The 26563-nt window shown below is 39.8% G+C and overlaps 2 protein-coding genes across 2 annotated transcripts; both read left to right on the top strand.

Moving 5' to 3' along the window:
* The first annotated feature begins 1243 nt into the window (after positions 1–1243).
* Positions 1244–4919, top strand: apof (apolipoprotein F). Its single transcript, XM_072683064.1, has 2 exons — positions 1244–1289; positions 2547–4919. The coding sequence occupies exon 2, from the start codon at positions 2581–2583 to the stop codon at positions 3868–3870; it is 1290 nt and encodes a 429-aa protein (XP_072539165.1). The 5' UTR covers positions 1244–1289; positions 2547–2580; the 3' UTR covers positions 3871–4919.
* A 4937-nt stretch (positions 4920–9856) lies between these two features.
* stat2 (signal transducer and activator of transcription 2) lies at positions 9857–25837 on the top strand. Its single transcript, XM_072684408.1, has 24 exons — positions 9857–10087; positions 10416–10547; positions 11084–11228; positions 11688–11783; positions 11937–12029; positions 12114–12192; positions 12546–12625; positions 12720–12868; positions 13027–13185; positions 14272–14361; positions 14693–14752; positions 14904–14924; positions 15019–15112; positions 15478–15525; positions 15739–15822; positions 15977–16075; positions 16190–16325; positions 16736–16788; positions 16902–16996; positions 17945–18084; positions 18448–18636; positions 18878–18932; positions 20822–20880; positions 22915–25837. Exons 2-24 carry the CDS (start codon positions 10417–10419, stop codon positions 23247–23249), a joined length of 2490 nt encoding a protein of 829 aa, XP_072540509.1. The 5' UTR covers positions 9857–10087; position 10416; the 3' UTR covers positions 23250–25837.
* Positions 25838–26563: the final 726 nt, after the last annotated feature.

The following is a 26563-nucleotide window of genomic DNA, read 5'->3' as shown; positions in this document are numbered from 1 at the left end:
CGGTACATGGAAGTGAACCACTTCCATGTACTCTTCGGTACATACCATGAACCACTGTCCCCCCCCCACCCGCCACAACCTGTTCTATTAGAGTCTTGATATAGTTACACTCCTAAAATGAACATACACCGAGAGCACTAGCAAACGCAGTCAAAGCTGCTGAAATGGTTAAATGTGACAACGACTAAAGTAGAATATGGTGTTGTTGATACTAGAGAGCTGCACATCACTGCCGGACTAGTTATGGGAGTACAGGTGGCTTGTCCTGTGCCTGTGTCCACAGAAGGGGAGCTCGGCACATGACAGAGTGAAAGCCGCAGAGGGAAAAGGGGATCATCTCCTGTCTCCACTGTCCACAAACTTAACTACCAAACTACAACTAAACACACATCAGACGGGAAAGCACCAGCTTACTTGTTTTACTGCTTAGGCTTGAGAAACCCAAACTCAGGGAAGCGAGTGGGGGGCAAGGCTAAAAGCTAACCAACTGTAAGTGGTGTTTTTGTTAATGTGCTAAAGCTATGCCATAATGTGTGGTGTCGGAAACCAACCAATATAAGCAGAAGGATTTGTGAAAATCTAAAGTAATAAGGTTATAATATTAAAAGAATAGACTTGAAGCATTTTTCACACCAACCAAAGACACATACATGCAACGGACAACTTAAAATAGTGAACAAATGCCATCTTTGGCACATTTAAATGTAAAAAAGCCTTTGTGTGCATGAATCTGTGTGTACAGATGTGACCTTGAGATGTGCATGTGCTCTGGGGTGGTTTGCACATTTTGATCAGTGGGAGACGTGTATGGTTATAAGGAGCTATAAGGAGCTGCTAGAGAGAAAAGTTTTCTTTTAGGCTAACAGTAACGTCCTGAAGCCTTTTGCTCTGTGATATTCACACAATATTCTCCCTCGAATACACATATATCCCATACACACTCATATGTGAAAACACGCGCACACACATCTAGCAACCCCCTCAGGCATGAACGAAAAGTGTTGTAGAATATCTGGGTCAGAAACAAAGGAGAACCGTCCCCAGTGGTCCAAGAGAGAGGAGGAGAAGAGAAGAAGAGCGAGAGAGAAGAGAGGAAGAGAGGGGACACGGGGATAAACAAACAATACGCCTTTAGAAAACATGGACCCTCTCCACGTGAGCCCATATTCCCCAGTGAGAAAGGGGGCCAAGTCCACACACACACACACACACACACACACACACATACATACAGAGAGAGAGAGAGAGAGAGAGAGAGAATCACACACTTTCTGCCAAACGGAATTAAGGTAAGAGCAGAAACTGTTCTTATTTTTAGGATATTTAGAAAGAAAGTGATTTAAAGTAAAAGCATACAGCTTTAAAACAAACTGTACAATTAAATCAAATTAATATAATCGAATAATCATAATTTGCAACATTTTTAACAATGTCAGCAATTTGTTTACTGATACACATACAAAATATTTAATTTCATAGCAGGAACATTTGGTGCGTCCAAATAGACAAATGGAACTGTGCATGACTGGTGAAAAAAAATATATACTATAACTATGAACAGTTAATTGCAGCTTACTATTTAGTGTTTAATAATAATGCTTAGTTTATATTGCTTATATTGTATAAATGATTACTGAATAAAACAACAAAAAGAGTTTGATATCTGCGTATACAGCTTTGAGACAGAACATTAAAGCAAAAGCTTTAATAATAAGAGTTAAAAACACTGTACATTTACTTCATGCAGAAAATATTGTTGCAGTAAATATAGGCTGTGGTTATGGGAGAAATGTGTCAGCAAAGAGTAAAAGCTTTACTGGAAAGTGCTGCTTGAAACTGGACATGGTCTAGCTACACAGAGTCTGGCATTATGCCAGGCAGTGCCCCAGTGTAAGAGCATTTCTGTTTGCATTTCTTACTCGAGAAACAAAACCATGTAGGTCAGGTCTAGTTAAACAGAGATGAGAGGGGTTCTGTGTGCAGTACAGCTATGGAAGACTGAAAGGTTGCAGTCAATGCATTCAGTTCTATGCTTTCTGCATCAGTGCTGAGCATTTCCACTGGAGTTCCCGTTGAGTACTCCAACAACTCACAGCTGTTCACACAGTCTGACATACTTGTGTGTGTGTGTGGTCTCCCACTCACATATATACACATGAGTTTTTGTTGCACATAGCCCCCTATGGAGTCCAGATTCTCTGTCATATAAAAAGCAGTCTAAAAATTGGCTCTATCATCAGGAGATTGCTGGGTTTGGTTTACGGTGATGCCACAGCCATCCATGGAGCAGATGAACATAAACCTATTAGTATGAAGCCACCCAGCATTGAACTGTGGGGCAGTAGGACTGTGTCTATTTGAATGACGATGCTCCATCCAATACATTTGGGATGAGTTTGGGAGTTTGGATGAGGTGGCATAATGATCATGTTCATATGATCATGATCATAATGATCTCTTATGAGGTTATCAGTTTGTAGATAAAAGGTTTTGTTTGCAACATTATGCACAAATGCCTCTTGTTAACGCCTCTGTTTCTCTCATAGAAAGCTTGTTTTTGCCTATTTTGTGCACATCACCATGGTGGCAAGGAGCTCCAAACTCAAGTGGCTGCTTCTGATCCACTTCCTGCTGTCTGACATGATTCATGCCAGAGCTCCACCCCCTCCTGGTCTCAAGAACAGCCTTCTGCCAGTCATCTCCACTGCCAGCGTGTCTATGATTTCTTCACCTGAGCCACAGATGGCTATAAGCCAAGATACAGAGCAGAAACAGGTGGCCAGACCTGGCAATCAAGATGAAATGAGTATGAAGAATGAACCAAGGGTTGACTTTGCCCACCAATTTATCTCCACCCTTGCAGCCTCTCTACATGGTGTGGTCCATCTCAGAGGAAACATGAGCTGTGCAGAGCTGGCTGCAGGGCCATGGAGCGGCGAAGGCTTTTCACAGGAGTTGCTGGCCCTGGTGATGGTTCCTGTGCTGATTTCTGCACAATGTCCAGCAGAAGCCCAGTCACTGGTCATGAACCTATACATGCTACTTGGACAGAACGATACGCAAGAGCTCCTGGAAGATATTGTGACCCTGATGAAGTTGGGTAAAAACACCTCTCTGCACACTTACTCCTCCACTCCTAGCCTGAACAATTACTCACAGCGCCACCTACAAGCAGTGATGTTTAACATCCAGCAGTTGGCAGAAGCAGGCGAGAATACAGACGGGCTTTCTGGGCAAAATAACCAGTGCAGAGGCTGGCTGAAGGTCAAGGGCACTCAGTTACTGGGTAAAACAGCTGACCATGCTGGGTATCTTCACCTAAGCAAAGCCAAGCAGGCTTGTCAAAGCCTAGGAACCAACTGTGCAGGAGTGACCAAGGATGGAGACTCCAATCCTAAGCTGTATCGTGTCATCCTAAGGCCTGGCAGCCGGGTAGTGCCCTTGGTTTCCCCAAACCAATCAGAGAGCTGGATTCAGAGGTGTGGGATGGGGCCTGTGCGCCGGCGCAGGCATGCAGTTCCTCAGTTTCAAAGCTGCAAGAATGAAAATGAGGAGCGTGTCTATACCGTAGTGGAGTGGATCCCTGGAGTGTCCACGCTTTACAACCTGGGCACTGCTGTTTATTATGCATCTGTTAATTGCTCCAGCACTGCAAAAGAGAGAGCCATTCTAAGCGCTGTGGATCTGGGCACTGACGCCCTTATGGCTGTAACTGGCGGGGCCGCAGGTGTGGCTGGATATGCTCTGGGGGCAGGGCTTAAGACTGGTGTCAAGGCAGGAATTAAATACTTGCTAAACAACATGAATGAGGAAGGAGACATGATAATGAACCAGGAAAGCTGGGAGGATGGAATGATTACTGTTCAATAAGAATGAAGGAAGCTGATGATGGAAATTCATCGACTAATACTGGGAATTAAATGAAAGATACTAAAGAGTATTGTTCTCTCGCTCCACAACTGCTGGTGTACAAGTGTAAAGAATTTTACACTGGTCATATGGTTAATCACATGACTTGTCACAGCATAATGTTGTGCAACCTGATCTCAGATTTGACATTTAGTGTGTTTCATAGTTCACAGCAAACTGGTTGTATATGTAAAGCAGTTGAAACAATGTCTAGTACTTCTGCATTCAGGGCAGAGAAAAAGAGAAAAGTGAAAGAGTGCAGCCCTAATGACTGGACAGCAATCACAATCCAAATGAAACAGGATATCAAGAACAATAACGAGACTAATTTTTGCAATGTTACTACAACAACAGTTGTATATGGTGTCTGTTATGGTGTTTATTATCATGGAATTTCTTGCCAATAATCATAATAATCCTCAACCCAAAGCTGTGTAACTCTTTGCCCCCCCCCCCCCCCCCCTTTGTGTTTCCCTTGTGTGTATAATGTTTCACAACCTAGTACTAGTGGTTGGTGGTTGGTGTGGCGCGACAGATAACACCACTACATGCTACTGAGCTACCACACCACGTGGGAGACTGGGGTTCAATTCCCGGTCTGGGTGACTATGCTGTGCTACACCAACAAGAGTTCTTGGGCAAGACTCCTAACACTACACTGACCCACCTCTGTAATACAGGTAACCTTGTAAGTTGCTCTGGATAAGAGCGTCAGCTAAATGCCACAAATGTAGTCATATTATGATGATCATGTTTTCATAAAAATGCATGTATTTTCTACAAAATCTCACATTTGTGAGTCTTTAAACAGAATAAGTGGGTGTATGTCATGCAACACCAAAACAGCAGGCCGAAATTCACTGAATAAAGACAGAAGCCTGATCAGAAACCTACTTTCTGTTGCAGACAATACATAATGGCATCAAATGTGGGTAAAATCTAAGAAATGACATACAACCTGTACCATAGTTAATCCTACTGTGAATGCTCGTTCATTGGGTCATGTTTTTTTTCTGATGTTTTTTTTTGTCAATGTTTACTATTTACAATAAATAACCATTAAATGTCCACAGTTTCATACGTTTTGTGTTGTACACCAGCAGGTTCTTTGTAATTGGGAAATCATACTTAACATTCATTTTGAAACATTAAGAACTTTTATAACCCCTTGAAATGGCATAAAGACTTTAAAGAATAGTTCTTACTGTTGGTAGTTCCTACAATATTTACTGAATTTGGCTGACACTCTTATCCAGAGTGACTTAATACAGCATTATGTCAGAATTTATATGTTTTGCATGGAGAGTGTGATTTACTGCAGTGAAGACAAATCACACTTCTAGTTAGTTTTTTTTTGTTTGTTTGTTTGATTAATTTAATTTGTCATGTTCACTTTTGCAATATTCAAGCAAATAATAACATCAAGCAAAACGTCTATAATGCAGAATTCCTGAGGAAAACAAAATGATCATGAAATACATATGAAAACGATGGCAGCACAACTTGTCAGCATACCATGGCGAACAACAGAAATGCCATTCTCCTTATTACAAGTCAGGAAGCATCACAGTGGTTTTGAAGCTATTATTATAGGATACAAGCGCTTCATTATCTTCCTTTAAAATTGAACCATGTTACACAGGTAGGTGAATGTAGTGCTAGACGTGTTGTGTGCTGATGGTTCATTAAACCTCAGTGAAACTTACTACATTAATCAGTTATCAGTAGCTAACGTTTTGAGCTCTAGTTTTCTCTTTTAGATCTTTTAGGTCAGGATTATTTAGGTCTGAAAACAAACACAAAAGGCCTACATGTGTGCTACATTTTATTTTAAACCCCTAAAGGTCCACTTGTAATATGTGTATGATTTTATGTACCCAAACAGACAAGTTTCCTTTTTAGTTGAACAATCTGTTTTTCTTTACTTTCATTCAATTTCTATGTACACCTTAGAGTGAAACCAATTGTGTGTTACTGTGCCTTTAAGACTGGCCTATAAAGTGTCTTTGTTCTGATTCTCCTTCGTTAAGTCGCTGGTTCGTGCTAAAGTCAAAATGAAAAGACATTTACATTTACATTTACATTTAAGGCATTTAGCAGACGCTCTTATCCAGAGCGACTTACAAAGTGCTTTGCTATTTACCCAAGAATACCTTAGCTAGTTAGAATAGGCTAATAATTCAAAAGATACCTCTAAGCTTAGACATTGCTAAACACAATACAATAAGGCGACCATAGAACTATTCGTCCAAGTACTCTCTGAAGAGGTGGGTCTTCAGTCTGCGTTTGAAGACCGCGAGCGACTCAGCCGTTCGGACACCCAGGGGCAGCTCGTTCCACCACTTTGGTGCCAGGACAGAAAAAAGCCTGGACGCTTGTCTTCCGCGGATTTTGAGGGATGGCGGGTCGAGCCGAGCCGTACTTGAAGCTCGAAGGGCTCTTGGTGCGGATCGGCTTTTGACCATTGCCATCAGATACGGAGGGGCTGGCCCGTTCTTGGCTTTGTAGGCCAGCGTCAGGGTTTTAAATCTGATGCGGGCAGCTACAGGAAGCCAGTGGAGAGAACGCAGCAGTGGAGTGACATGGCTAAATTTTGGGACATTGAAGACGACCCGTGCCGCTGCATTCTGGATGAGTTGCAGGGGCCTGATGGTGCGCAGAGGGAGACCAGCCAGAAGAGAGTTGCAGTAGTCAAGTCTGGAAGTGACGAGAGACTGAACAAGCACCTGGGTGGCCTCTCTAGAGAGGAAGGGTCGAATTCTCCGGATGTTGTACAGAAGAAATCTGCAGGACCGAGTTACGTTTGCAACATGACTTGAGAACGATAACTGATCATCCATCACTACACCAAGGCTTCGGGCTTCAGTAGAAGGAGTGACCAGTGAGTTCTCAAAGGTGATGGCAAGATCGTTTCTTGGTCCAGCAGTTCCCGGGATGTACAGCAGCTCCGTCTTGCAGGGGTTGAGTTTGAGATGGTGAGCCGCCATCCAAGAAGAGACGTCGGCGAGGCATGCTGAGATACGGGCAGAAACCTGTGTGTCAGACGGTGGGAAAGAGAGCATGAGTTGAGTGTCATCGGCGTAACAGTGGTAAGAGAATCCATGAGAGGATATCACTTTACCAAGAGAGTGAGTGTAGAGTGAGAAAAGAAGAGGACCAAGAACTGAGCCTTGTGGAAAGCCAGTGGAGAGACTACAAGGAGCGGACGTGTCGACCTGCCATGTTACCTGGTATGAGCGTCCCTGCAGGTATGATGCAAACCATTGCCATGCAGAGCCAGTAATTCCAAGACCGGCAAGGATAGACAGGAGGATCTTGTGGTCCACTGTGTCAAAAGCTGCGGAGAGGTCAAGAAGGATCAGAACCGAGGACAGTCTGGCAGCTTTAGCTGCATGGAGCTTCTCTGTAACTGCAATGAGAGCAGTTTCAGTAGAGTGTGCAGCTTTGAAGCCAGACTGGTTAGGGTCCTGAAGATTGTTCAGAAAAGAGAGTGAGAAAGAGAGACAGTTGGTTGTAGACGGAACGTTCGAGAATCTTTGAGAGAAAAGAGAGAAGAGAGATAGGTCTGTAGTTGCCGATGTCCAAGCTGTCTAGAGTTGGTTTCTTTAGAATGGGCACGACTCTGGCAGACTTGAAGGCCGATGGTACCTGACCTGACGACAAAGAGCTGTTTATGATAGAGGAGATAAAGGGAAGGAGGTTTGGAGCGATTGTTTGGAACAGAGGGGATGGAACAGGGTCTAGTGGACAGGTGGTAGGATTATTGGAGGTGAGAAGATGTAGGAGGTCATCTGTGGAAAGAGGAGAGAAGCAGGTCAGAGAAGAGGGAGGAGGAGGGCAGTGCCTAGAGAGCGGGGTAGAGGCGGGGGGCAAAGATCGGCGGATCTTGTCAACCTTTTCTTCAAAGAAGGAGACAAAATCATCTGCAGACAGGGTAGTGGGAGGTGGGGGAGTAGGAGGGTTGAGGAGAGAGGAGAAGATGGTGAATAGTTTGCGTGGGTCAGATGCAGAGGATTCCAATTTGCCCCTGTAGTAGGATGCTTTAGCGGCAGCAACTTCCGTTCTAAACCTGGAGAGAAGAGACTGATAAGAGTGGAGGTCGGAGTCGTGTTGTGACTTCCGCCACTTTCTTTCAGCCAGTCTTAGCTCTCTACGGTTGTTGCGGAGAACATCTGACAGCCACGGGGAAGGTGGAGAAGAATTTGCTGACCTAGGGGAGAAAGGGCAGAGAAGGTCGACAGAGGTGGAGATAGAAGAGAGGAGAGTGTCTTTAGCAGTTTCAAGTGGGAGAGAGGAGAAAGATTCAAGATGGGGAAGAGTGGTCAGGACAGTTGAGGCAAGAGCTGAGGGGGAAACAGAGCGAAGATTGCGGTGAAGAGTGGAAGAACTTGCAGAAGTGGTAGTTGAAGGAGCAGAGAGGGGGAGTGAGAAGGAGAGAAAGTGGTGATCAGAGAAGTCCAAAGGAGTCACAGCCACATCCAGAGCAGGGACAGGTCTGCTGAAGATCAGGTCCAGAGTGTTCCCTGCTCTGTGTGTTGGTGCAGACTGGTTGAACGCGAGATCAAAAGAGGATAGGATTGGGAGAAGGCATGAAGACTGGAGTTTCTCTGATGGAAGGTTGAAGTCGCCGAGTAGAATAAGTGGGGCGTCAACAGGGAGTCCACTCAAGAGAACATCCAGTTCATCAACGAAACTGCCCAAAGGACCAGGAGAACGATAGAGAACAATGATGTGAAGTCTAGTGGGAGAAGAGACAGTAACAGCATGGTATTCAAAAGAGGAAATGTCAAGATTAGAAAAAGAGAGCGGGGTGAAGCGCCACAGAGGAGAGAAAGGCAGCTGGAGTTGCAGAGTTGTCCGGGGTGATCCACGTCTCAGTCAGTGCCAGGAAGTTTAGAGACCGAGCAGAAGCAAAAGCTGAAATGAAATCTGCCTTCTGCACTGCAGACTGGCAATTCCACAGTCCCCCAGTTACCATCACATTGGTATTAGAACAAGGTGGGTAAATGAGGTTACCGGAATTGCGGCATCTGCACCGGTATCTGCACCTCCGGCTGCTGTCAGAGGTGAGGACAGGAATTGCAAAGCACATCTTCAAGTATAACAGAATAGAGTTGAGTAAAAAAAGTTTTTGCAGCAGATATTCTAGCTAGGAGTCATGACGTCTAACAAACCGCTACAGACGTGCACGTGCACAAGATTGGAGGCACTTGGCTCCTCCTCTGCAAAAGACAGTCTACACTGTTGTGGGTCTAATAAGGGGATATATGTTAATATTTGTATTGACATCACAACAACAGCAAGTTTTTAAGCCTCCAGATATGAACAGTATGGACTTTTTTAAATATTAGGCAATATCTTGTAATTACAAAAAATGAGGAAAATTATGTGATAGGCCCTTTAAACACAGTAGGACTAAGCTGAAGGCACACGATGGCTCTTTAAACACAATAAGTACTGAGAAAGGAAAAACTCTTTTAAATGTTTAAATGTGTTTCTTAAGCCACACTCTGTGAGCCGCACATTTAAATTCCCGCGCTGTTTTTTTTTTTTCATACGTAGTTTAACTTTCGTTTCGTCATTTCTTGGAAGAACCGACTCGCACCGCTTAAGTTTCGATCCTGCTGTTTCCTGCCGCGGTTTGATTGACAGGCATTTTTAACCAATCACCGTGGTCGTAGCACATCATGCATTTCTTGTTAAAGCACATATTAAGGTTCCGACGTAGTCAGAAATTACTTAAAAGTATATACAACCAACAATATGTTCATAGTTGTTTAAACACGGCTTGTTTTCTACTAAACAAAAATTAGTCTGAAATACGTCGCAATGCTATTAAGGTCTTCAGATGAGGCGGGAGCGTGAAAACGAGTATCCAATCAGGGGAAGGAACGCACCCACGTGCGACGCGGCTTAGCCAATCAGCCTCTAGTTTTGGTCGGAGGGAAGAGAGCTGCCATAGCTGCCACCACTGAAGCCGAAGCGCATACGTTACTGCGCATATTTGTTTATCTTCTTTGCACGAGTGTCAGTGTTATGGTAGGCCTTCGTCAGCTAATTTGGAGATTTGTGTAGATAACCAGAGTGGAATGTAGTGCCAGCGCGTTGTTTGCTGGAGTTTTAATCAGACTAGAGTAGTCCGTAGCTAGTTAGCTAGGCATCAACCGTCCTGTCTCAGGTAAGTCATGCAAAGCAACAGAAGCGCTCGTGCATGAATTAGAGCACGTTGGCAAACTAGCTAGGTTGTTTATTTTTGTCACGATAAACTATCAAGCTCATCTCTTTACATTAATGTTAGCTAACGCGGTAATTTTGTTTAAATAAAAATCATATTAGCTACGATTTCTCTTAGCTATCTAACTTTACCTAGTTGGCCGTGGAAACCCCCATTTGGAATACGTTGATTCACATTTTCCCTTTTAACCCCTTTGCTCAGTACTTGACACGATTTTGACGGTTTCTTGATGACCTGAGTGCCATTAATTACCGTCTGTGTACGTGTGCAGAATGTCTCAGTGGGAGCGCTTGAAACAGCTCGACTCGGCGTGTTTACAGAAGGTGGATGAGTTGTATAATAGAGATCATTTTCCCATGGATGTCAGAGACTATTTGGCTCAATGGATAGAGGACCAAGACTGGTGAGTCACATTTTCAATATTATGCAAGTGATACGTGACACGCATTGACATGAGTAAATTCCCACATTATAAAGTCTATAATAGTAACCATGCGCAAAGCCTAACATCAGATAGAGGGGTATCTATATAAACAACCCCCCCAGGGTGTAGTGAAACTGCATTCTTCATCCAGTATCTTTAGGATAAGTTGTAAAGTTGCTTGTGATCCAGAACAAATCATCCAGTATCGCTAATGCTAATGTGTAAATGCAATCAAATCCTCATAGCAGTATTCCAACATGTAAAACCTAGAGACTAGAGGTTATTGCTGCAGCAAAAAGGTATCAGATCCCTGTTTATAGTCTTGATTTCAGAAGTAAGAGGAATGAGAAATGACAGGGTGGCTACAAACATTTAGACATACAGTATAAAGTAGGCATATTCAGGGAAAAGAGATTTACTAATTTACTATAGTAAAAGCAACAATGCAATGCCTAAGTAACTCTCTGAGTTGCTTGCTGTCTTGCTAACACCTTTTGTATTTGTGTGTTTTTTAGGGAAGGTGCTTCAAGGGACAGTTCCCGAGCAGTTGTACTCTTCCAGGTCTTGCTGGAGAATCTGGATAATCAATATAGCCGCTTTGTCCAGGAGCGGTCCTTCCTTATGCAACGAAACTTCAGGCGTTTCAAACAGAACTTTCAGGTATAATCTGCAAACTGCCCCTTGGCAGTTGGCGGGTTCTTTTGTTCCAGTGTTGAATGGCTGTCAACTCATTCCCAGTTGTATACTCATCAAAATTTAGCTTAACAATTTTGCAATTTTATGGTTTTGATTATTATGCTTAAATGTCCTAGCAGAGTACTGTTTATTTAATTGGAGCCTTAGCAGTGCTAGCTTAGCTAGCTATGCGCAAAGTCCGAAACCCAACAATAGTTCTGAAATATATTGTTAGCGGTTGGTTAACTATCTTGTGGCAGAGCAGTGCTTCAGATTTAGGCACACTGAAGACAAGAATGTGTCACCCTTCATTGTTTAACAATGTTCCTACTTTCCTCCCTGGTCCTTCTTTTCTCCGCTTATTTGACTAATGCTATTGACTTTTGCCTTTTTAACTGACTTTACATGAACATTTTTTATGAAAGTTATTTTTGTTTATTGCAGAGGTTTCAAGAAGATCCATGTACCTTGGCTGAAATCATCAACTGGTTCCTGACCAGTGAGAAACAGATTCTAGGGGAGGCAGAGCTTGCACAGGAAGTCAGTAATTACAAATAGTAGCATTACCCCGCACCACTATCACCACTGTTTTCCTCATACCTTACTGTATCATAGCATACTGTATTTCTTTGAGACTTTCTACAGATTTACAACTATTCACACGTGCTGTTTCTTTGTTTGCCTGTCCCTCAGGTGCAAATGTTGCAGGTTCAGGCGAACCCTATGGAGTCGGAGAGTCAGAGACATGTAGAGAAGAACATCAGAGAGTTTAAGAACAAAGTTCAGGTGTGTTTAAAAAAGTGTATAAATAACCATATACAATTAGGTGACCATTAGATTGATTGTTAGGTTCCATTGATGTATTGACAGGTAATGGAGCACTCATTGAGATGCCTGGAGGAACAACAAGATGAGTTTGACTTCAAATATCAGACTCACAGAATGGATGGTGAGAACATTTGAATACCACATGAAACAGAGGTTCTTAATTTGTTGTGGATGTAACCAGTACTTCTGGCCATGTAATAAAGGAGGAAAACATGCTGCAATGTTTTCTATTAAGTGACTAAGACTGAGCTACCTTCTATGGCTTAATATGTAGAATTTTGAGAAATCCTCAATCATGCTTAGATCAGTATTATGATTGAGGCTGGAGAAGTATACGGGTGTTTATGACATGTTTATCACATTTAACATGAGCAATTTAAGCAGCTGTCAATGCATAAAACCTCTAGATGCATGATGGTAGATATGTCAAAAACCAATAATGGCAGAACTGTGATTGTAATCATGTGATTTTAGGTACAACTGATGAAGTTGAGAGAAACGAACAGATAAAGGTGCTGCAAGTGATGCTCAACAGGCTTGATAGTTCCAGAGTGGTATGTGTACATTTGTGTATAATCATTGAATTTAGATGCTTTGTTAATGGATTGAATCGTCACCACACTCCTTTTTTCTCCCCGTCTGTTTCAGTCATTTCTCAGTGAGATGTCATCTCTGTTGGATTCTGCAGCATCACTCCTGACCATGCTTATAGAGGATCTAGATAAATGGAAGAGAAGACAGCAGATTTCATGTATTGGTGCTCCAGAAGACACAAATCTAGAACCACTGGAGAAATGGTATGTCAGCTGAAGAATAGATACTTTTTAGCAAAACTCACTTCTTACTACTCCCTCTGTTTTAATCTGAGCATTCAGATGTTGGCTGACATTATGCACTGGGAGTTAATTTCTTGATGTTTTTTAGCCGTCAGTCTGAGTTTGTTTGACCCGCACAGGTTCACACAGGTAGGAGATGCAATGTTTCAGCTACGCAAGTTTCTGCAGAAGCTAGAGGAGCTACAGGGAAAGATGAGTTATGATAAGGACCCCATCAAAACCCAGAAACCCCTCCTGCAGGAACGAGTGGATACTCTATTAACCACCCTGATTAAGAGGTACACACACAAACAAACACACACTGGCTTACAGAAGTGATTGGACGTATTATTTAAGCAATGGTTCATCTGAAAAAATACACAGTTCACACAGTGTCTCCAAAATATAGATCCACCAGGGTCTAAAATTAGCCTTTTTCGTTTTTTATTTAAATAGAACTACTGTAATAACACAGCTAAATGATTCTCTTAGCTACTTGGCTAATAATTTTTTTTTTCTTCATGACTGACCCCCACACCAACCCCATACAGGTCTAGGATAGTAATGTTAGCCAAGGTAGCCTTTGTTTACCAAAGGACTCTATGCAAATGTCGTCACCTGTTATCTACTGTGGTTTTCAGTGGTTTTAATATGCTTTAATTCATTGTATTACTGGTGCATAAGGGATTGAAAACTGCTCTCAGTGGGTCCACTTCCTGTATCCAAGTTTTGTAACTGCAATTACATGACATTTCAGAAATTTCTGAAGCACTGGCAGCAAGTGGAAGCACTATAATGTGCAGAAATAGTCAAAATAATAACTTATGTTGAAATAATCATAGTAGATATTTTGTTGCTAAAGATGAAAAACTCATTTTATTTACTCACTTTTTGTCAGAATCTCAAGAAAAAATATCCTCTAATGCAAATATGAATGTGAAAAATAAAAAAAACAAAAATAAAATTGTACATTATGTATTTATTTGTTTTTCTTGTCTTATGTTAATTACACAGCTGTGCCCTAGTTTTTGTTGCTTTAAAAAAGTCCTTATTATTAAATTACACACTACTTTAGCCATCCCACCGGTTTAAAAGGCTGGTACACTGTCAGTAAATAGCATTTCTCCTAGTAAATCTTCTCTACAGAATCATAAAATGGCTTTAGGATGTCCTAAACCATATCTAAGACACTTCGGATTAGCTTGTTTCTAATCAGGCTTGAAAAATTTTTTATAACTATGAAAATCGGTACTCTCTGGGGTTCTGAGGAAAGTGTATTGTTTTTAAATCGACATGGAGTTTTTTTTGGTATATTTCATACATCATATGGTATGAAATAAATACTTTTGTCTATGTGTCTATGTGTGTTCTTTTGTTTGGGTCAGCGCTTTCATTGTGGAAACACAGCCATTTATGCCACAGGGTCGGGGCCCTCTTGTGCTGCGTACGAACGTTCAGTTCTCAGTCAAAACCAGGTAATGTATCACTTAATGTCTTTATAATCAATACCAGAACAGTTTGTGACGTACCCTGTATCACCTACCATTTATCATGTCACCTTATGATTGGTATTCTCAATTAGAATTTTTCTTAGAACATTTATATCTGAATTTCAGTCTTGCTTTTTTGTAAAACCGGTTAGGGTAGGTTTTGTTCTGTACCTTTTTAATATGCATTCTTTCCTAAAACATGACAGGTGACATGATCAGTGCATAATTGGCTGTTCAAAGAGACTGATCTAAGTTCAGCTCTTTAAGGCCTTGTCCTGTAGCCTCACTACTGATATAACAAACTCTGCGTTTACAGATTGCTTTTTAAGGTGCCTGAACTCAACCATACAATGAAAGTGACTGTGTCCATTGGCAAGTAAGAGCGTTTCTCTGTTATTGAGATTACATTCTGTCAGAACCTTGAAGTTAATTAAATCTATTAAATCCATTAAATCTAAATATAATGGTTGATACTATTGTGAAATGCTTAACTGGGTTTCTTGTTTTTGTCTCTCTTTATATTTCAGTGATGCTCCTAATGTGAAAGGGTAATTATTACTTTGCTATTTTAATACATACATATAGACATAAACATAACGCTTATGGCAACACTGCTAAGCTTTGTCTTTATGGTTGTAAAAGGTATCGCAGGTTCAATGTTCTGGGGACATCAAGTAAAGCCTTGAATATGTCTGAGAGCATGAATGGGGGCATGGTGGCAGACTTCAGACATTTGGTAAGTTTTTATTTTTTTATATACAGTATTGTGCAGAGGTTTTAGGCAACTCAGTACATTCAGCTCAGCACTAAAAGTGTTTTTGTAAAAACACAATGTTCCATTATAACAGATGGAAATAAACATAAATACAGTAAAGAGTAACAAGAACAGCTGCTACATTTTGTACTTTTTTCTTTTTCTTTTTCTTTATTTATTTTAATATGAGTATTTTACTGAGCAAATAAACACTTACTGCTCAGATAAGGAGGTTATTAATCATTTTTATACAGGTACCTAAAACATGTACACAGTACTGTGTATTTGAATGACCAATTGTTTATCTATGGCCAACATGGAGATGTTGTGTGTGTTTTCCCACTCAGACTCTGAAAGAAAAGAAGGTTGGAGCCGGTGGCAAAGGAATCAATGATGTGAGCATATCATTACAATTATCATTATCATGCCTAATAAACATGATCTTGACATCACACACAGACCAACAAAATAAACTATACTTTAAAAGCAGCTAAGAAATGCCATATTTTCATTTCAGTAAAATCAATCATAAAAACATGTAATTTGAACATTTACAATTTCTGCATATGAACGTTTGTATGTCGTTTCTGTGCATATTTTTTATCCAGCTGTCTTTGAGTGTGACTGAGGAGCTCCACACTATACACTTTGAGACACAGTTTGACCTGCATGACCTGTCAATCTCTCTGGAGGTGAGATTGTCCTGTGTACCCTGAATTCCCAATAAGACACTGAAGAGATTTACAATTGAAATTGAAGTTTCTTGTGTATATTTACTATTTATTTTTACACTCTCTATATATGTATTGTTCTCTCTCTCCCCCCCTCTCTCTCTCTTTCAATCAGACTACCTCTCTCCCTGTAGTAGTGATCTCTAACTCCAGCCAGCAGCAAAGTGCCTGGGCTTCTGTTCTGTGGTTCAACATGCTCTGCACTGACCCTAAAGTGAGACAGCAGTGTATTACAATGCATATTATTTCGTATACTGTATGCTCACATGTCTCAGAGCTGAAGCGATTTGTTAACTGAACACTCTATCTGTTATGTGTGTGTTGTTAGAACCTGTTGTTCTTTACAAGCTCTCCCGTAGCAACTTGGAGTCAGCTTGGACAGATGTTGAGCTGGCAGTTTATGTCATGTGCTAAACGTGGCCTGAACGAAGAACAGCTTGAGACTCTTGCTCAAAAACTCTTTGGTAATGTTCCATCGCATCTCTGCAGAGTTTGTTAGTGAGAAGTGGGCCTGTGTTGTGCAATTTAGAGTTTAGAGAGAAATTCTATTTTTGTTCTGCAGTGAATTTCGTGAACAAATCACTCTATGACCTGCAGACACTCTTTGCTAAGCAAGTATGATAGTGTTTCAGTGTTGGCTGTATTTATGTAGTAGCTGGACTGTGAAAGACCTACTACTTAATTCATGTAATTTGCAGTGAAAGGCCATAACTGTCTGCTTCATGCAACCTCTAGTGTCTTTATCTGTTATTGATTGTGTTTAATAATATTTTTATTATTCAATGAAAATTATAATTTTTTAATTCGCTCTATGTACTAGCACAAAATATGATTAATGGTTCATTAATGCCAACTCTTGATGTATTCATAACAGATAAACAACAGACTTATGACAATTGTAAAATATCATGGACCAGGTTCAGCAAGGTGAGGACAAACATAATACAGCTTTCTAGAAAACACACTTTTATAGATATTGTAAATGTGTTTTGTCAAATGTGTGTTTATTTATAAATAACTTGTTTGCTTGTGGGTTGTAGGAGAACATCAATGGCCAAAGTTTCACCCTCTGGGTATGGCTGGATGGAATTCTAAACTTGGTCAAACTGTACCTTTCAGAGTTGTGGAGTGATGGGTAAGTATGTGAATAGCACTGTGTGTACTTTTTGTTTTTCTAAAGAACCACCATAATATTGGGAATGTCAGATGATACTCCAGTTGTTATTTTCTATGCTGAATTGCAAATACTCAGATTCACACAAAAGAAAGTTATTAAGTAGTGCATTTTATCATACATATCACCTTCATCAAAGGGTTTAAATTTCATTACCTCTGTTTTTATTGTTTGAGTACAGGGTTCACATGAACCTGACCATAAAAATCATATGATTTCAATAGAGCGCAGTTGACTATTTACGCAGTCAGTGGTTCCTGTTCCGTCACACTTGTAGCCTCTCTGCTCGAGTCATACTGCTCATAGATTCTTATTAAAGTGGAGGCTCATGGACTAGAGCTCCATTTTGCTGTTGTTTTTTCTAGTTTACTGCTCATAGACGTATCCATAGGTTTCCCACGCAAATAACAAGATTAACATTTGATGTAGCAGTTGATTAAAATAACCCAAAACTAAATGTCAGTAGAACTGTATTAGAACAAGAGAGTTCCAGACAGAGGTCCTTTTTAGTATTAGCATACCCTCATCAATATTAACTTGCTGCTTTAAAGCACATCACACCTGTCTTAAAAGGTTCTGTAAATACAGCACAGAAATGCGGTTCAAACATTTCCTGCATCTCTGGAGTCTGCTTTTTCGATTGCATCTGTGAGATTGTACATGACTCACATCTGGAGTTACAAGGCTATGAAGAAGGCGTGAGAAGCCCTTCATTCCTTGTTGACCGCTTTACCATTATTGTCCATCAGTGCCATCCGTGAGCACAAATGGCGCTCTCTCCAGGTGGGTAGATGGCACTCTTAATCCCTCTTGAACAATGTTGGCTGGCACAGGCAACTGTTAGCTGGTGCAGTGGAGGTTTGTTTGGTCAGATTTTGTTTGTGTATATGTGCTTTTGTGTGTATGTAGGTCTATCATGGGATTTGTAAGTAGGGGGAAGGAGAAGGTCTTGCTGAAGAAGAAGCAGGGTGGGACTTTCCTCTTGCGCTTCAGTGAGAGCAGCAAAGATGGAGGAATCACATTCAGCTGGGTGGAGTACTTTAATGATGGTAAACACAAATGTTCACATTGCAAAACTAAAGTGCAAAAATGTGACGGAAGGAACACAAAAATCTGAGACTGATATTGGAGTCATATTTTTTCATTTGTGGTTGTTGATGATTCATGTATGTTTTTTTTTTTACATCACACTCTGCCCATGCACATTCCTCTGTCATATCATTTGATGTCAACAGTGTGTCTGCATTACCTAACAATTGCTAACAAGTAACAATGAGATATGGGGTGTATGCATGTCCTCTTATAAAATCAGAATGTAGGAATGAGGCATGCGTTGTAAACACAGCCATTGGTGTTACTGAATAATTATGTACTTGTAATGAGCTACAGGCCTGTCTGTGATCTGACTGTAGGCAATCCCAACGTGCGAACAGTGCAGCCATTCACTAGTGTGGACCTGAAGCAGATCCCATTGGCAGAGATCCTTCGCAACTTTCAGATCATGGAGGCAGAGAATGCTCCAGTGTACCCACTGCAGTACCTTTACCCAAACACCCCCAAAGACCAGGCATTTGGCAAGTACTACAATGAGAAGACTGGAGGTGAGTTGAATCTCTGTTAATGTATGTAAAAATATATGTGTGAGTGAACATGTGTCTTGTGTGGAAACCTAGCATGTGGGAGTGTGTTATAATGTGGTCAAAGGGCACACCTGAGCATCAAGTCCTTATGTGCAGATAAAGCCTTTGCATGTCTAAGATTGATTTCAAGATGGTGTTGCAAGGTGTACAGTGATCTTTTGATTACAGTGGTACTATTAATCTCTGTGTCTGTGTTTTCCAGAGCAAAGTCCATACTTTAAATACATTAAAACCAAGCTGGTCTTCGTGTCAAAAGAGTAAGTATTTGCTGTACAGTTTTGCTTGGAGTGGATGTTTTTTATGCAGTATCAACATTTGTTTAGTATATCTATGTGTACAGTGCATTATGATTCTCATTGGGGCTCACACTTACACATTATCTGACATTGCTGTAACTTGCTTCATTTGATGTAAAAGCTTGACTTGCAATTAGGGGTGTGCAAAATGACAATTTATTATTTTCATGATAAGTTATAACCCATTATGCTTTCTGAGTCCGTTACGGATATCATCAGTACTTCTAGTACACTAAAGAACTGCATGTTTCATGACAGAGAGCATATGAAGTCCTGTTTAATTGAATTTAGGTGATCACAGTAGGTTGAATGTTGACCAAACCTCTTTGTGCTCAGTTAATATTTTTGTAAATGTGTAAATGTCTGTTCCAGTGTTTCAAGCCTCAGAAAAGCTGAATACCATGATGAGTATCATGATGATACAATTTTCCATATCGCCCACCCCTGCCTGCAGTCATATATTTGATGTACTGATTGTGTGCCTACTGACATAAGAGGAACTTATGGATTGATTGTGCATCTGCTGACCACTGACCATGTTGCTTTGGTGTTTTTAAAAGCCACACTCATGAGCAGGTGTTGCACTGTTCAGGTCTAATTTAGTGAGGTGGAACATGGTCCTAAAGGCTACCAGCTGTGTTCGAGTATTAAAGCACTGACGTTCTACCCAGTGTCGCTTTGTTCCATTTCATATGTAGTTCATGTGTTATTTGTGGCAGAGGAGATACAGATAAAGAAATATTTTTGGCAGTTCTGCCTAATGTGAATCAGAAGTCAGGACATATTTCTTTCCATATTGTGGGTGAAACACAGTGAAACACTGTTCTCTAAGCTAGCTGAGCCTTTTTGCTCGAAATGTAGCTGGATTTGAGCTGAGCATAAGTCATATTCTCCTCCATTGAAAATGATATGATATGGAAAACCATGCTTATATTATAAGCCCTGATAGGTGAATTTTCACTTCAGGTTGCTTAAAAGTAGAATCTTATCCATAAGCATCTATCCGTTTTTTTTAACATCAGAATGTTTGACTAAATGTTGTAGCAGTACTAATGTAGATTTCATTCTACACTTGGGCTGTTATTTTGACCTTTGGTCAGGGCTTATAATATTTAGAATTGTAAAAGTTGTAATAATCTTAATAATTCTAATTCTAATAATTCTAATAAATCAAATTTTTTAGAAGATGCGATGGGAATACTGGGTGTCTCAACAATACGGAAATTAAAATAAAATGAAAACAGTTTGGCAGACAAAGGACAAATATATAAATAATAAATAATGATCCAAGACACAAGCTGTAACTGAAGGGGGATAACTATTAAGCTATGTTTCATTGTGTCTAAAATTAGATCACTGTCTGACAAATCTTGTTCTATACTATGAGACAAATGTATTTACAAGGAATGTATAAGGTAATATTTGTCTTTTGTATTGTATAAGGAAATATTATACCTAGTGGTGTGGTAATGCAGAATTTAGCTTGTTGGTTAGTGTAATATGTGGTTGGGTATCCTCACTTGGTGGTGTACATACACTTCCCACACTGGGTTTAATTTTATCTGGTACTACTTAAACACAAACGTAAAGTTTGTAAAAGACGTTTAAGAGTTTTCTTTTTCAGTGACCATAAAAGCCATTTCAACGCGAATAGCTTTCCCTTGTGGAGAATGTTCAGATTGCTGAATGCGACGTTGTATCGATTATAATCAGTCCAATTTCCAACTAATCAAGACAGTTCATTGAGAATATAACTTTTAATCAATGACTTAATGACAATCGAGTGATATTGACAAGCCTGGTTGGACGTGTGCACATGGTAATAGGTGCTGTGTGCTTGGTTGCAACAGGAACGGGTGTTCAAGCGTGGCTGGGGAGCCAGTACCTGACCTGTGCATGCAGCACAATGGTGAGTTTTACCTCCCAGGCAGCTTAATAACCAGATCAGATCAGACCTACCCTGCCTATGATCAACTGGCTTATAACACAATATTGTGCCTCAGTTGCTGTTTCTCATGTTTAATGTGTAGTGGAATGTTTTCTGGGTATCATAGCTGTGTCCCAATGTTGTCATTGATTTAGGCATGTTGAACGGTCCTATTCTTTGGAGTCAGTGGCTGTGCATGTGTATCTTTTGGCTATCTGTGGCTACCTAGTATATAGAGGTGTTTTCGAGTGGGAAAACTTCTCTTACAAATTTTCCTCAGTTTCCGCACATTTCCTGCAACCGTTTGTGAATTACACTTTCTTACACTTTGAAATAAAAAAAAAGATGCCAGCTGGCCAGTTATATTACGATGTCATCTGCTAAACTTTTAACATTATTAGAGTGGCTGCTAGCTAATGAACTTTCTTGGCTTGCATTCAAAAACACACTGTTGTGCTTAACCACTTCAACACTCTTCTGCTGCTATCACTAATGCTTAAGTGAAAAAAAAGGATTTTTCATCCTAGCCTTTTCTTCCAGTTTTTGAAGGTGTGTATGTTCTAATAATCAGTGTAAGTGAACAGTGTTTGTGAGTCAGCATAGCCAACATATGTAATGGCTAATTAATCACTTCTGATATAAGTACATTGTTTTGTTTGAAATAATAAGAATGTCAAAGTTGAGCATTTTTTTATTTAGTTAAAAAAAATGACATCCCTACTTTAAAATTGAATGACTAGGGGAAAGTGCCTTATCTAATCTTCTGTCAAACTAATTTTCTGATCACGAGACCTGTCACCCTTATTTTTTGTATGTTTTTTTCTCATTATCATTAGTATTAATAACTTGTTTGATGTAATTCACACAAAAACACACACAGTTTAAAAGATGGCCTGATTTCCAAAAGGCAAAAAGTTGATGACAATATTTAATTTATATTTATATACATTCATAAATATAAATATATATCAATGTATATTACATTTCATTTTAGTTTCAATAACACAGAAACAGAAAAGTGAAAACACCCGAAGAATACATCTGGGCACTCTTCATGGTCAGTACTTCCCCTGTGTTAAGAATCACAGCTCATAAACCCTTACTGTAGGCAGATAAGAGTCTTTCAGATCTTGTTTGAGGGATTTTCACCCATTCTTCTTTGCAAAAGTCTTGCACTGGTCTTATGAGACCTATCCGCAGATTTGTGATGTTTATGTTAGGGAAAGCTGAGGGCCATGGCAAAACCTTTAGTTTGCACCTCATGAGGTAGTCCAGTGTGTGTTGTTAGGTGAGTAGAATCATTATACTGTTGTAGCCTTTCGCTTTTCATCTTCAGCTGTTTATAGTTTGATATTTACCCCTTATTATGCTGGTATTTGATTGAATCCATTCTGTGCACCACCACTCCAAACTCCTTCTTCCTGAAGGCCTTTGCAGTCATTCATTGTTTTTTTTCCTGCAATCCTAAAAGCAGTTCTTTCTGAAAGTTTTCTTACTCTTCCATATTTTAATTTGACCTCCACTGTTCCTGTTAACTGCTTTTTTGTAATTACATTATGAACTGAGGATATAGAGCTACCTGAAAATGCTTGGCTATATCTTTATCCTTCTCCTGCTTTGTGGGCATCAATTCAGTTCATTTTCATAGCTGCTTAGAGAAGCTTATGGTTTTAAGGGGGCAAGGTAATGATAGACTGTTGTCATTTTATGCAAGCTAGAGAGCTCAAAACTAATAGGATGCCCAAATGTTTGCAGGGTGCTCTTTTCACTTTCACTGTAAAACTGTACAAAACAAAACCAGTAAACTAATCTGGCTTAAAATGTTGAAAATAATGATCTTGTCATGTATGTCTTTTGGAGATCAATTCAGATCACTCACTTTACAGTATTTACAGTAACACAAATTTTGAACTTAAACTGTTGCATGCCATTGTGTGTGTGTACATAATTATAATTAATTCTAATAACACTACCAAAATCTGCTGTACTCAAAATTTGTCTTTGTCTTTGTCCAAGACCCTGCTCCTGAAGTGGATGAAGACATCATGCTGCAAGGGTTAGAGAACTCACCCATGCTCTCCAACTGTATAAGCAACCCTGTTTCTCCCAGTGGAGTTTTGGAAAATTCTTTAAATGGTCAACTCGAAACATGTTTACTTTCTCAGAATGTACTTGATTTACCTTCAGATTTTTTTCTGAAGAATATCTCCAGTGATCTGAGCATCATTCCAGAGGCGTTTTCTCCAGTTGCTTCTGTTCCATCTGCACTGCAAGAGTTTTTAAACGATCCCTTTCTCCTGGACGGACTGAATGCTCAGAGTTTTTCTGTGGGAATGCCTTTGACTCCATGAACCTTGATTTTCTAATGCTGTCATGTGGCACTGAGACTGGAAAGCAGCATTCACATATAGAAAAGTTGATCAGTGATGTACAAAGCCAACTTTTCAGATAAAGGGTCCTCTGTGTCTCAGTGTTTCTTAGTCCTTGTCCTGGAGTAATTTTGCACTTTGAATTTTAATTTGTTCCCTGTTCCCAACACACTTGACTGAATGCATCAGCTCAGGTGTTAAACTGGAATGTGGGAAATGTTATAAGTATACTAAAGGTATGCTTACCTAATATGGCCAAGCTACTTAAACTAATTTGGTTAGCTAAGTACTTAGCAATAACCTGCACTAGAGTTGCACTAGAGGTTTCGCCTCACCCAGTTGTTGGCCTGACTGGAGGGGCTGAGACTTTAGCACTGGCCTTTTCTGCCTTTACAGTTATTGGACAGTGAAGTGCGGGCACATCAACAGCACATTCGTCAGAAACAGTTGTCTGTCCCTATGTAAAGGAATGAAAGTACTACATTAAGTACTGACAGCAATACAGGCAAGCATAAGCAGATCATTCAAGCCCTGTTTAACCTCTGCAGCAGCTAATTAGCAGTCTTTTTTACAAGGCCATTAGCATGTTTAATCAAATGAGGATGTTTTAATAAAAGAAACACTAAAATGTATAGTGCAGATGGACTCCAAGACCACAATTTGGAAACTCTTGTTGAACTCTGTTGAATGTTGATCAAATGCACTTTTTTGGAATTTTGGATTTGTTTATTTCAATTCACATTTAAATAGGCCAATGTCAAAAGAATTTTAAGCACTTATGGCTAATTGAAAACAAACCAATTCTAACTAATCCAGCTGTACTTTGATTTTACCGTGTGCTTAGGTGGCAGCCAGCAAGTACATGCTACATTTTGCAAATTAAATTAAGCATAACTCAAACTATACAGATGGATAATGTTCTGGTGCACCTAATACTTGTGTCTGTGACCTTGTCATAAACATGCTTACAGACACGTAGCCCATGCCCTCAGGTCACACTGATCACTTTTTTGCCTGTTACACTGCCTCCATTGTGAATGCTGCTTATGCTTCCAGTCATGATCATTATCTCAGAGTCATTCACGTCTTTTACATCCGCTGTCCTTTATGCAGCTTTTGCGAGATGCCTGATGTGTGAACTCAAAGTTTTCCTATTCTGCTTAAACTTCTCCAGACCCCTCAGCCGTCCGTTCATTCCTTTCATGTTGATGCATTCTCACGTACGATGTAGCCGGAGTATCACGTAATGTAGGAGATCTGTGTAATCTTAGATTGCAGCTTTGTTTGACCATAGAGCTTTGTAAACAAACATTTACGCATATCTGTGAGCAGTACTTCCTATAATCATTGAGTTAGGTCTGTAACCTGAGTTCAAACCTGAAAAATCTGGACATCAGAGCTATTACCTTTGCTGTCAAAATGCGTTAATTGACTATTGCTTACTTGTGAAAAAGCAGCTAGCAATGAATAAAAAAAAACAACAACTGGGAATTCAATCATTGGTAAAGTAGTGATTGTCCTATAGAGCAAAGTAACACATTTAATTAACTGAAGAATAAAAAGATGCCTTCCTTCTGTCTTACTTTTCTGTGTGTGATATATATTTTTCTGGCAATGTTCCTCATGGACTCATTTCAGATTAAGGGGAAAAATCGTTATACTTTAAATAAAGACAAATGTAACACACCCATGGTTGTCGGTTGTCAGGTATATATCACAGAAAATATCAAGTTTTAATGGCAAATGTGAGTCAAACAGGTGTCATATTGAACCTAGTTTATACACTGGTCAGCCATTACAATAAACTACCTGCTTGATTTTGTGTAGATTCCCATCCAGCCACCAAAACAGCTCTGACCCATTGAGGCTTGGACCCCAAAAGACGTAGTCAGTATTAGTTTGTTCAGCAGCTTATCCTACAGTAGCCTTAATTCCCCACATGCATCAATGAGCCTTGGGTGCCCATGACCTTTTCACACAAGATCTGCCTGATGTATTGGAGATGCTCTGATCCAGTTGTCTAGACATTATAATTTGGACCTTGTTAAAGTGGCTCATATATCACATTCCTTGACAGGTGCCATTGTAACCAGATAATCAATGTTATTCAGTTGACTTCATTGTGGTCTTAATGTTATGATTGATCGGTGTATGGTAACGCAGTGTGTTGGCTTTTAGCTGTTGAAATGCATAGCTAGTAATAAGTAGTGTGCAGTTAGTCTTTTTTGGGGTTATTATTTTTACTATTATTATTGTTATTATACCTTAAAATATGGAAACTACATTTGTTACAGTGTTCTACCCACAGCTGGCGGGACATAGTTTAGCCTTATGGTGGCAGTATAGGGCAACATATCTAGTGTTAACATGCGTCACATGCATCACCAGTGAACTAGTGCCAGATCTTTCACCTTCACAAAATCGGTGTCTGAATAGAATCATAAGAATCAGACTGTGACTTTCATTTTAATTTCATTGAAGCGGCTTTAAATCCTATTTCTGTATTTTATTTATGATATATGAATGTATAATACAACACAAAAATGTAATAAATCATAAATAAGAAAGTGGGTTTTGTTTTTAGTGGATTGAATAAGCCTCATTGTTCTTAAATGCAGTTCTTGGGGGGGGGGTTCTCAAATATTCTCTTAAGGACGTCTTACTTTTTTTTAAAAATCTTTTTAAAACACTGTTGTTTTCTAATGTAAGACATATGTAGCTTATCCATTTATACTGCATTTTACAGCTTCTAAACAATGCAAGATAACTTGGGCAAGACTATTTGCAGTGTTTCATTAGTCAGTTAATACTGTGCAGATAGAGAGCAAATGGAGGAAAAACAGGATCATCTGTAAACAAAAAATAGAAACCAGATTGGAGGAAACTGATACATGATAACTATGTGGCGTGACATTGGAAGGCTATTTTCTTTATGTGGACAGCACTTTGTCAGCAATCTCCACTTTTAATCTTGTTGAATTAGAGATTAATGATATTAATTCAGCTTTTTAAACATTTTAGAGGCTTACTTTCTGAACTCCAACAGTCTAAGACAAATGTAAGGTTTCAGGGTTTTTTCGGTTTTTAATAATAATATAAGTTGTTAAGAAGAGTAAGAATTTAGAACAATTTCTTTCCTAAGATACTTTTAAGAATCTGGTCCCAGATTTTTGTTGCCCATCAACAATGTTCAGAATGTAGTGCAGAAGCTACCAGCCACCAATCATTTAGTTATTAAAATGATTTGCCATGCGATTAGAAAGAAAAAAGCAATCTAACCAACTGTCCCAACGCTG

Source organism: Salminus brasiliensis, chromosome 7, assembly GCF_030463535.1.
Source record: "Salminus brasiliensis chromosome 7, fSalBra1.hap2, whole genome shotgun sequence".
Taxonomy (NCBI): domain Eukaryota; kingdom Metazoa; phylum Chordata; class Actinopteri; order Characiformes; family Bryconidae; genus Salminus; species Salminus brasiliensis.
The sequence above is the reverse complement of the archived record's forward strand: the minus strand, read 5'-3'. Positions and strand labels throughout refer to the sequence as shown.